Raw genomic sequence first — 12,526 nt, forward strand, 5'->3', positions numbered from 1 at the left:
CCCTGCTTCTCCCTCTGCCTCTGCCTGCCTCTCTGTCTGCCTGTGCTCGCTCTCTCTCTGACAAATAAATGAATAATAAATCTTTAAAAAAATAAAAGAAGGGCTGAATTTTATGGAATGTGAATCATTTCAAAAAAGCTGTGATGCATCTATCAGTATATTCATTTATTTTTTTAAAAAAGTCACAAGAGCATAATCTGCTTTGCAGGCAATGTTTTTTTTTTTTTTTAAGATTTTATTTATTTATTTGACAGACAGAGATCACAAGTAGGCAGAGAGGCAGGCAGAGAGAGAGGAGGAAGCAGGCTCCCCGCTGAGCAGAGAGCCCGATGTGGGGCTCGATCCCAGGACCCTGGGATTATGACCCGAGCTGAAGGCAGAGGCTTTAACCCACTGAGCCACCCAGGCGCCCCCAGGCACTGGTTTTTAAGTCACTTCTCACATGGGCTGACTCCAGGGTGCAGAGTGGCAGTTCCGTTTCCCAGGGTCAGGGAACGGAACGCAGCTGCATATCTGCGAGGAACTTACTCTACAGCTGCAAATGAGGACAGTTCTGATTAATTCTCATAGGAAACAATGTAGCAACGTTGATTTCTTATTTCCTGAAGAACAAGAGACTCCTTAACCGCAATCCATACGTACTGAGTCGGCACTGAGTCGGCACACACGGCACGTCCTCCATTTACCCCCTGGCGGGATGTCCCTGCAGGGGGCACCACTGTGTCCTTCCGGCCCCGCCCTCCCGACCTCCTAGCAGGTGGTCACTGTTCACCTCTTGTCCTTGATACACGCTCTTCCCTTCCAACACACCATCTTCTCTGACCTTCCTACCCACACGGCCACTCCCCGCGGTCCCGTGGGTGCCAAAGCGCCGAGGGCCACGACCTCAGCCGGGCTCCAGGGCCAGCTAGAGCTCACCTTCTGACCTTCCCTCCTCATGCGGTCCACACACACCGCCGCCCCCGGGCCCACCTTCCCTGCTCGGGACCGCTGATGCCAACCCCTCCCTCCCGGCTCCAGAGCTGCTCAAGCCCCAGGCGGCCGCTCCAGTCCAAACCGAGGAGAACTGCGCAGTGAACGGGTTTCCCCGAGCCAGCGCCGGCCGGTCCCACCGTGCCCCGTGGACAGCTCTCCTGGAGCGCGGCCCCGCGCAGTGTCCGGCTGGCCGCTAGGCCGCTCCTCGCCCCTCTCCTCCCCCCGACAGCTCACCTGCACCGAGCCGCCCCAGCTTTGAAAACCAACCCACCCACACGTTCCTGGACCGTGTTCTCACTGTGCTGGCTCCCCTTCCCTCCAAAGTGAAGCCTTCGGAAAAGGCCACTGACGCCCTTTACTATTCTTCTACCTTCCCTCTTCCTCACCGCACAGCAAGCTCATTTCATCAAACCATGTGGCCACGAACATCGCCAAGGACAACCCCTGCCCATGAGCTGACGAGCGGACATCGGACGTGGCTGTCACAGGAGGGACCGAGACTTGGCACTACCAGGAGCGAAGCGTTCGCACAGGCTACGCCTCTAACGATCCTTAGAAACACGACTCCAGGTGAAGGAAGCCAGTCCCTATGGGCCACGTATGTGAGGTGCCATTTCACGTAACGCCCAGAACGGGACACGGCGGAGACTAAGGGTAGTTATCGTTGGCCTACGGACTGGGGAGGGAAAGGACGAGTGTTAGCAGACACAGGAGAGGAATGCTCCGAGTCTGACAGCGGTGATGGCTGCACCACTCTGAACACATGGAGACTCCTGAATCGCACACCTGAAAATCATTCATTTGCCATCCACTCAAGTGATCGCTACGCCCACGGTGGGCTCGAACTCACAGCCCCAAGATCAAGGGCTGCACGCTCCATGGACCGAGCCAGCCGCTGAACCCCGCGCTCCCGGCAGGCCAACTGCAGGAGTGTGGATCATATTTCAATACAGTGGTGCTAAGAAAAAGCACCAGGGACATAAAGCCCTGCGGACCGGTCCCGTGGTCACTTTTCAGCCCTCCCTGACCTCAAAGCGTCACGTTGCTATGAGCAAGGCCAGCACTGCTGAGGACCCAGGCACAGTCCCAGACCCTTAATTCTGAGTCTCCCCCTCTGAAACCCATCTGCCCCATGCTGTCCCCTTACACATGTAGTAAGTCTCAGTCATTTGCTCAAACAATGATTTTCCATGACCCCCCCGGATGGAGACCAAAGATCCCACCATGGCTCTTTGTCATTTGTCTGTCGGCTTGGCCCTCCAGCAGGGTCAGCAAACCGTCCTGGAAACGGCCCAAGAGCACATGCTTTCTTTGGGCTTGTTCAGCTGCCATGGCAGGAGAGCAAGCGCGCGCTGTAAATGACGCCTACTGGGATTCTAATGATCTCCTTCTAGCTACGAAAACGAGGTGGGTGGAGTTGGCCAGAGGCTGCAGCTGGCCGCCCTCCGTCCCAGCGCGTCACCTCTAGTCATACCTGTCAATCTGCAGAAGCCCACTGATGTCAATTCTAGTGTCATAATCCAATCTGTCCCTCAAAACGCGGACACTGCGGACAGTAAATACTGAGTGTGCGGCACTATCCCACTCTTCAAGAGGGGAAGCAAAATGCATTCCCAGACTATCCAAAGATGCTAACGAACTTCCCCCAAATACCATGGAAAACATTTATCTATCTGTAACAACACACCAATGATTCTTGGGTAATGTACATTTTATGTAATAATGATCTTATTATATGTTGTGACCCTTTACAGACCAGATAGGTTCCATCTTTATCCTACGCTGTGAGACAGACCCCCATAATGCAAACAAACAAGGAAGACATCTTCTGAACTCAAGCTGGCGGCTGGCCGAAGCCCCGTAAGGAGCCAGCATGGCTGGTGGGGAGGACAGAAAGGGGCTGCGTCCTTCCAGTGAGGTGGGCCAGCAGCGGGCCCTTGGGGCCCAAGCACTGCGCTCTCCCCAGCCTTTGCCTCAGTTCTCGGGATATACAGTGGGCTTCTGGGTCAGACAGTGGGTTTGGGGCAAACCTGTGTCACTGCCACCAGAGTGGCTGCTCATGCGCAAGTGTCTGACCCCGGAGGTCCTTGCCCGCTGCCCCAGACATATCACATTTTCCCTGTCACCAGAGTTACGGTGAGTGCCATGAATCATTCGTTCAAAAAAAAATCGAGAACCGACTTTCCATATCCCAGGAAAATAGCCTACCTCATTTAGAGCAGTCCAGACCCAAGTCTCAATTACTGATTTTACCGGGATGTCTGTCAGCCGCGTGCTGCTGGGGTCAGCAGCGGTCCACCTGGCATCTATGTAAGTACAAAGACTGCAACAAAATGAAACAAAGTATCCCGGAAATACAACCTTGCATATAAACACTACCCCACTTAGAAAGGTCAGTAATCAATGAAAAAGAAAATAAAAAAAACAAATTCCGTCTTTGGATTGCATGTGACGCCCAGCGAAGCAGTCGGCTGGGCCTGATTTAGATGGGGTACCCAGGCCTGCAGCTCCTACCAGGCACCCACAGGCAATGCTACGGGGGGGGGGGGGTGTTTGCGTCCCACAACGTTCACAAGCTACTGTCCTAACCTCAGGGCAGCATTAGGAGGTGGGACCTTTGGGAGGTGGTTAGGTCAGGAGGGTGCAGCCCTCGGGAACGAGGCTGGTGTCCTCATCAAAGCGACCCCGGAGAGAAGGCTGTCCTGGGGATGAACCAGGACAAGGGCCCCAGCAAACGGGACGCAGGGCACCCTGACCATGGAGAAGCAGATGTCTGTGTCCCCTAAGCTGCCCGGTCTGTGGTGGTGGTATGTCCCCCCGAAGGCCTGTAGCAGGCTGCCCGGGTTTATCACTGTCTCACCCGGAAACGGCTCGCTTCCACGAGGCTACACCGCTCACAAATCGTTTCCCCTCATTTACAGGAGAGGGAGAACTGTGTGTGTGGGTCGGCAGGGGTGCAGCATTCTGGTTATCAGGGCACTTCTGTCACCTCATCCTTAATGGCCATTCTCCCGGAGTCTGCGAACAGCACACACAACGCTCGGCCCGCGCGCGGCACCGGGGCGCTTCTACCTCGCGTGCAGCACTCCGCAAGCTCACAGAGCCTTCAGAGGACCCCTTGAACGCTATCCACAAGAGCGATGGGGAGACTCACAGTACTTCCAGGGGGCACACTGATGGCAAGAGACAGATATCCAGAGACTTCGACAGACAGGATTTTATGTTACACGTTCCCCAGGTTTTCTGTGCCATACAAGTGATTTATGCGTGTGACTCCTGTGTGTGCAACGTGTAACGAGGAAACGTTGAGTTATTATGTGAAAGAACACTGCTCAGGGTTCACCAGGATAAGGTCGGCAATCCTGAGCAAAAACCTTCAACGAAGCAGACAGCAACCACACAGAAAGGAAAAGCTTCTGCATCCGGCGGTCCAAGGTCCGTTTGCACACAAAGCTCCCTTACCTTTCCAAGCATCCGGCCCAGGAAGTAGTAGTGTCTCGCAAACGAGTCTCCCACGAGCATCCGAGCGGCCGGGCTGGGGTACAGGAGCCCTTCATTAGTGGTCTTGAAGAAGCCCTGGTTGGGGTTAAAGCCTGACTTGAGCAGTTCATTCAGAAACTCTCTGAAAATACCGCCACCGTCAATGCCGGCTTCGTCCAGGCCATGGGCGTTCAGTAAGTGCACACGGATCCGCTTTTTCAAATCAGGTTCTGTAAAAACGAGCGGATAACGGGGTGGGGAGAGAAAGGATTTTAAAAGAAGGCAATAAAATAAGCTGGTACTGTGGGGGGTTTTGGGAAAAGGAGCAACAATGTTAAAGATGTATTAGTGCAGGACTCCAAACACAAAATAAAACAGATGATGGGGCACCTGGGGGGCTCAGTGGGTTAAGCCTCTGCCTTCAGCTCAGGTCATGTTCTCAGGGCCCTGGGATCAAGTCCCACATCAGGCTCTCTGTTCAACAGGAAGCCTGCTTACCCCCCACTCTCTGCCTGCCTCTCTGCCTGCTAGTGATCTCTGTCTGTCAAATAAATAAATAAAATCTTAAAACACACACACACAGATGATGGGCCCGCTGGACCTGTATGTCCCCAAAGCCGACAATGGGAGAGAGAGAAGACGTTCATGGATTACGCATGCAGATGAGGAGAAACCGAGTGCCCAGGACGGGATTAAGTTATCCCTCACAGTCTAAAGGCTATGACGCGATCTAAAATAGTCTACAATATGCGGAGGGCAGAGGGGATTAAGCACATAAGAGTACGAGGGACAGAGACACAGATGCAGGGATCCGGAGGGGCACGTGCACCCCCGTGTTCACAGCAGCAACATCCACTATGGCCAAACTGCGGGAAGGGCCGAGATGCCCATCGACAGACGAACACATAAAGACAACGCGGTATATATACACAATGGAATACTACGCAGTCATCAACCCCCCCACCCCGAAACCTTGCCATTTGCGATGATGTGGATGGAACTGGAGGTTATCATGCTAAGCGAAGTAAGTCAATCAGAGAAAAACAATTATATGATCTCTCTGATAAGAGGAATTTGAGAAAAAAGACAGAGGATCATAGGAAGGGAGGGAAAAATGAAACAAGACGAAACCAGAGAGGGAGACAAACCAGAGGAGACTCTTAGTCTCAGGAAACAAACTGAGCATTGCTGGAGTGAAGGGGGTGGGAGGTGGGGGGCTGGGTGATGGACACCGGGGAGGGTGTGTGTTGTGGGGAGTGCTGGCTGTTGTGTAAGGCTGATGAACCATAGACCTGTACCCCTAAAACAAATAATACATCCTATGTTAATAAAAGAAAAAGAAAAATACTAGGGGAACAGAAATTATTACCGAGGAAGTCAAAAGACAAACGAATAAAGGCTAACAGTACAGAGTCTCTGAAAGAGGTGCACGGAGCAGGAGTCAGAGCCCTGAGTCCACATTTTCACCGAATAGTGTCATTGGGCTGAGAAGCGTGTAAGTCTGTTCAGTTACAGTGTGTCACAAAGAAAAACAAAACAAATTTGTGAAGCTGCTTAATCACGGCTGGTGTCTAAGAGAACGTCCAGCCAGGCCCTCCAGAGGACAGGACTGCTGGACTCGCCTACAATGCGCCACAAGAGCCTCAGGACGCAGACCCCAAACACAAGCCGACGGAAGGGAAGGTGTTCTGCCAGAGTCCAAAGCAGGTGGTCTGCACTGAGCAGGCTTAGTCAAGCTGCAGGTTTCAGAAAGTAACCCTCGCGTCCTCATCCCTGTCCCCCCACCTCCCGGCCCGTGGGCGCTCTGCGTCTCAGTAGGCGGGGAGGGGCAGAGGCGGGGGCCGCGGGCCAGAGGGGCAGGGGTGCAGAGCAGCTGGCCCCGGGTCTGCCTGAACACGGCAGTGGGCGAGTGTTAGTACTCCTGAAGTCCCGGAAGCCAGCTGTGACTATTCTAGAACGTGGCTCAGACCGGGCCACGCCGATTTACCGGACGGGTATCTCCCCACCATGCCTGGCAGCACAGACTTCATGCTCTAAGGAGCTGGCAGAAGCCGTGCCCGGCGAGTTCGGCGCTCACGCCGGCACCTCGCTCGGGAGTAGGGGAGGCAGGCCGACCGGAGCCATCTGCCGACGGCCTGCTTTTGTCCTTTGTAAGGAATAACGACCACCCACTACTCACCCCGAGCTAGAACTGACGTTAGAATTTCACACACATTACTTCAAGTCCTTCAACAACCTGCTGGGTTAAGAATTATCCCCATCCCGGATGGGCTAAAAGGGTGCAGGCATTAAGGAGGGCTTCTGTTGGGAGGAGCACTGGGTGTCGCCCAGAAGCGACGAAGCCCTGAAGCCCACTGCAGACACCAGCACTGCACTGTTCGCTAACAAATGAGAATTTAAACAATAACTTGAGGGGAAAAAAAAAAAAGAATTATCCTCATTCTGCAGTGAGAAAACCAAGTACAAGGAAGGTCGAGTTATGTATGTAAAGACACAGCTAACGCTGTACAGGGCTATAATTTAAAGACAGGTTTACTGCCTACAAAGCACAGGCTTTTATGCTAGACCATATTCTCCTCTATGTTTAAAACTGAACTATGGCTACATGAAGAACATGCTTTTGACCGGCCAGACGCCCTGAGCACGTTATCCGCACGAATTCCGATGAGGAGGACGACAACATACGTTCAAGCTCATGGCCCAGGAAGATGCCCAAAGAAAGCTAAGTGGATGACTGGAGGTGCGACTCGAAAAAGCAGTCGGGGACGTCTCAGCTGCGCGTGTTCTTCTTAGCGCCCAGTTTCCCGGAGGAACCGAAGCCTTTGTTGTCCTTCGTCATGTTTCTCAAGCCGCCAGCAGGCAGCGGCCGATCCTGTCAAAACTCTCAGTGTACAAATGTTGTCAGGGTGACACGCAGTCACGGCCCAGGCTCTCCACACTCATCCCCCTGTGGCACCAGTAAGGGGCTGGGAGTGTGTCGTCTTTGCAGACGCAGCGGCCAGTCACAGAAGCCCCCCCGTGACTTGGCGGGAACTGAGGTTCTGTGTCCCCTGGAGCGCACTTCTGAGAAGAGCGCCATGTAACGGCTCAGTGATATTTTCAGAAGCAAACCTCGCCCAAGATTATCTTGCCACTACTTGTTTCCGAACACAATTTAGTATCTACTTATACATGAAGGTTTCAAGGGGAGGGAAAACCCCCTACGTAAAATGTTATTTGGTTTGACACCATCATAGTTTCTTCTTCAGGAAAACGATGTAACAAAGTGAAACCAGCTCCCACTCAAGAGCCCAGACAGGCAAGGCTGTCGGGAAGTGACCAGAGAACGGCTCAGGGCCGGCTCTGGCAGAGTCTCGTCCAAGCTCATGGGCGACGATTCCAAGAGCTAGGTAGTCCGGAGGGCCGCCATGACCATTCTCCGTGGCTGGCACTGGGGGCGACGGGAGCGCGGCAGTCTGGGGCCGGGAGCTGCACACCGGCACCTGCTAGGTGCCACTAAGAAGAGAAACGGCTCCGCGTCTCTGAGCTCCCGCACCCGCAGCCGGCTCCATCGCGCTTGGGGCCGACACCCACACTGCAGAAAACAGGCCTGAGGGGCAGCCGCTGGCTCGGTCTTGGGGGAGCGAGTTCAAGCCCTACCCTGGGTGTGGAGACTACAAAAATAAAATCTCAAGAGAGAGAGCAGAAGAAGACCGTGCCGAGAAGACACACACACGAGACGGTCAGAGCCCATAAAGGCTGGACGTGCTGCGAGGGCAAGACGGTAGGCAGGGCTGTCGCAGCGACTGCCTCTGTGCAAACGATCAGGGCTCGGCACCTCACCCCGGTTTCCCAGAAGTAATTCCGAGACGATGTTCACCTTTACTACTCTCCAGAGCTAGCAAAATGCCAATTTTAACACATAATTTAAATAAGTCACGTTCCTAAGGCCTGACTTAGAGAACACGGGCTGAGACGGAAAGCATCATAACGTACGATTAGGAGATTTCTCCAAATGCCTTAAACTCGGTGCAGCTATGAGCGCGCACCTGGGCAGTTAGGGGGTGACCAAATTCTGAATCACTTTACGCTTCAGGATTCATTGGGAAATGTGGGGCTTATTATAGATAATCAGACAGTAATGTCTTTAAACATCATCTACGTGAAATGGGGTTCAAGTTAATTTAAAGCCGCTGAAACACACACCTGCCCCTGTTGGCTGGGGGGCTCACCCCAGCTCCAGTGCGTTGGGGGGTGGCCTGCTCCGAGCGTGCGCAGGATCGGCGTGTGGTAACAGTGCAGCCAGCACTGCCCCTCGCCTGCAGGGCCGCCTCCCCTCTCGGAAGCCCCACGGCTTTATGAACCCCTCCGGCATCAACCACGCCTGTTCCACCCTCAACAGTCTGGAGCCAATGGCACGTTTACCGTCTTGTCTGTCGACGGAGTCCCCCCACTCGACTGCGCAGCAGCTGGCTGAGAGGAAAAGGGACGAGGACGCGGTCCCGCAGCGTGCAGAGCCTGGCCAGCGGAAGACACAATGCACAGCGACAATAGCTGATTTGAGGGAACTGGATCCCCACAGACGGAGGCCCCGTCTGTTTTCAAAAGTGTGCTGGGCTTGAAGTCAGAGCACCAGATTCCCCCCTCGTTTACGCAGAAAACTCAGAAACGTACTCTGCTGGGCAAGAGCGCGCTGGTGCAGTGGGGGCCCTGCAGCCCGGGGTCAGGACTGGGCTGATGGGGTCCAGCTTTGGGGCTGCCACACAGGTTGCACGACATACCCGCAGCACATGAGCGTCAAGTCCTCGCACACTAGCCCGGAACAGACGGGGCCAGCGACTGCGGCTCGCCCTGTTATTCCCGTAGCATAACCCAATTTGCTCTTGAAGGAAAAAAGGACATGAGGTTCTGCTCCCCTAGAACAAGCAACTGTCCCTTCACTTCTTCTTTTTTTTTTTTCTCGGTTGTCTGTTGCCTTTAATTAAACTCTAAATAGAGAACATATTCTTCTATGATTATAAAACAGAAATGTCTATGAACAAAATAGATAACTTTTTGGCAAATGCCTAGGAAAGGATGGGGTCAGCCAAGTTCATCCAAGGCACTGAGCAGCAGCATCTGCGCGGCCCGGGCGCGGTCAGTGTTTGGGGACGAGGCAAACACCCGCAATCCGCGCGGCCCTTTGATCTCTTCTGTCGGCGCCTGATTTACCATCTGGTGCTGCTGGACAGTTCTCTTCTCCTTCAATTCTTCTGACTCGATCCGGATTTCATACATCGCCCCATAGCCTCCTGAAATGTCAGTGACTTTGATAGCTGTAGCTCCAGGAAACTTTTCTTGGAGTATTTGGGTCACTCTGAGCTCCCCCTCAGTTTGCGAGGCAAACATCCGCCGGGCACAGTGAAGAGGAAGCCCGCGTATCCCGCGGAGCAGCGGCGCCACCACGGCCGGGCTCCACACCGCCATGCCCGGCCGACGCGGTCCGGCGCCCGAGGTCGCCACGTCCCCTCTGTCCCTTCACTTCTGACACTGTCCCATCATCTCCTACAGCTGCGCCAGACGCCGCTACGCATCTACCGTTCCTTCCCTGCACTGACGGAGCCCCAACTTCACCCAGTATCAAGGACACCATATTCTGAAGCTAAAAGCATCCATATATAAATGATAATGCTACAAGTTTCACACTGGGTGTCCAATATTCATGTGAGGTCAAACATGTTGCTGAGCTCTAAACGCGACCCGCATCACCCTCTCTGAGCGACGGCCTCCTGCCACCGACGCACGCGCCCGTCGCAGAGGGGTCTGCCTGCGGCGCGGTTTCTTCTGCTCCGTTAAGTGTGGCTCAGAGATTACAACACAGAAGTAGGGGACGCCTGGGTGGCTCAGTTGGTTGGGCAGCTGCCTTCGGCTCAGGTCATGATCCCAGCGTCCTGGGGTCGAGTCCCACATCGGGCTACTTGCTCCGCAGGGAGCCTGCTTCTTCCTCTGACTCTGCCTTCCACTCTGTCTGCCTGTGCTCGCTCACTCTCTCTCTCTCTCTTACAAATAAATAAATAAAATCTTTAAAAAAAAAAACAAAAAAACAAAAAAAACAACACAGAAGTAGGCTACCCTATGGAGTACGGAATGTCGACGGCTGCCCATCACCAGTTTTAGATGTAAGTTGTCAACTGAATTTTAGACACAGACATTCATGGGTGAAGTTTCTTGCTTTAAAAAAAAAAAATCAGTATTTGAAAGGCTCCTGTTGTGATAACTGCCAGTGTTATCTGATAACACACACTTACGGAATCCGACATAGCACGCTTCACTGAAAAAGTCATTACAGAACAAGATGACAGACACTAATGCTTTAATGATTACCTTTCTCTTTTCTTCTTTCTTTTTTTTTTTAAAAGATTTTATTTATTTACTTGAGAGAGAGAGACAGTGAGAGCGAGCATGAGCGAGGAGAAGGTCAGAGGGAGAAGCAGACTCCCCATGCAGCTGGGAGCCCGATGTGGGACTCGATCCCGGGACTCCGGGATCACGACCTGAGCCGAAGGCAGTCGTCCAACCAACTGAGCCACCCAGGCATCCGACTTTTCTTCTTTCTAAAAAAGATTTTACTCATTTATTTGCCAGAGGGAGAGAGAGAGAGAGAGGGAGAGAGCAAGAGAGAGAGAACAAGCCAGCGGAGCAGCAGGTTCCCCGCTGAGCAGGGAGCGCGATATGGGCTCGATCCCAGGACCCTGGGGTCATGACCTGAGCCCAAGGCAAATGCTTAATGACTGAGCTACCAGGCGCCCCTAAGGATTCCCTTTTTCTAAAATGATCCCTCGCCTCCCCCTGCCACACACAGATACACAGACAGAATTATATGTACCATTTTCTGGGGAAAGTTTGTCATAAGCATCTTCATAAATATAATTTCTTCTTATTGTGACATTAATTCCATCCAGAAATGGACCATCGCCTTGAACTTCTTGCTTATCTGCATAAATCAACCTTTGAAAGATCTGAGAAACAGGGGAAGCTGTCAGGTTATGTAAGCAACAGACTTTTTGTTATAAACATAAGCAACAAGAGGAAAACCTGTTAAATAAATCTTAACTTTTCTATCTCTATAAATTCTGAAGCAAATTTTAAAAGCCAAGATGTCAAATACAGACTTTATGCCTTCTCAGGAAAGGTGCAGTATTTACGTATTTGTACATGGCTCTTTTCCTCCCTTTTAGAACAAAATTTAAGACTCCCCTGCTGTAGTATATACTCACTATTCTCTTCTGCAAACCCTTCAGAAAAACCCAGGGCGGAGAGGAGAGACAAGCTCCGTGTAGCTGTGGACTACTGTGGGTCCGGCCGTGTCCCTAACCGCCAGCAGAGGGGGCGCAGGAGCCACGCAGTGCCGGGCTGCCACCGGCCGCTCCAGCAGCCTTCAAAGAAACTCCTGCTCATCCTACAAACGGAGCGGGCGGGACTAAAATCACCCTCCCGAAGCCAATACTTAAGAGTACTCTACTAGTTTTTAGAAATTTGCAGAGTTGATGAATACAACAAACAAAACATGTTAAATCTCAAAACAGGTGCACTGGTCAGAAATCGCCCGACTCCTGCCCCCTCTCTTCTGTGAGGCTGTGCTGGTGAAAAGCGACCCAGCAGACAGTACACAGCATATCTTATCAAAAAAAGTGCATTTTCAAAAACAATGCAAAATTTACTAGACAAAAGGACCTTCTCCCCCCATTATAAGAAGACAACGGTGTGACAGGCCTTTAAACTAGTTACAGCTGTCAAGTCTACGCAGAGGCATTTGGTCAGACCACGCTCTTATACGTCACCATCAGCGACTGCAATCTCGTGAGAAAAACAGCGATGACATGACCAGCGAGCCACTAGGCCACACCGAGCCTTCCTCGCTGGTGTTGGTTCGCACTGAAGCGACGGAGGAACCGCGGTGCTCACCTTGACCCGCTCCTCGAACGGAACCACGAAGGGCAGCTCAGTCAGGATGGCCAGCTGTCGCTCCTCCGACACAGAGAGAGGCAGGGACTCCAAACCCACTGCAACACACAGGGACACCTCTGTCAAGCTCTGCACACACGTGACCTCA

General features: G+C 52.7%; 1 protein-coding gene and 1 pseudogene across 3 annotated transcripts in view; both read right to left on the reverse strand.

The window, feature by feature from the left end:
• The window catches only part of UBE3C (ubiquitin protein ligase E3C), a 112,482-nt gene that overhangs the window by 40,200 nt on the left and 59,756 nt on the right, over positions 1 to 12,526 (reverse strand). For both annotated transcript variants that reach the window (XM_082692926.1, XM_082692927.1), the window contains exons 16-18: positions 12,379 to 12,476; positions 11,300 to 11,432; positions 4,438 to 4,685 (exon numbers count right to left, since the gene is read on the reverse strand). In XM_082692926.1, the coding sequence (XP_082549052.1) occupies positions 4,438 to 4,685; positions 11,300 to 11,432; positions 12,379 to 12,476 (479 nt within the window). The remainder of the gene's footprint in view (positions 1 to 4,437; positions 4,686 to 11,299; positions 11,433 to 12,378; positions 12,477 to 12,526) is intronic.
• Positions 9,382 to 9,935, reverse strand: LOC309845058 (bolA-like protein 3 pseudogene; annotated as a pseudogene). Its single transcript has one exon. The product of its transcript is annotated as a bolA-like protein 3 pseudogene (transcript).

Source organism: Mustela nivalis, assembly GCF_964662115.1.
Source record: "Mustela nivalis genome assembly, chromosome: 12".
In the NCBI taxonomy this organism is placed as follows: Eukaryota; Metazoa; Chordata; class Mammalia; order Carnivora; family Mustelidae; genus Mustela; species Mustela nivalis.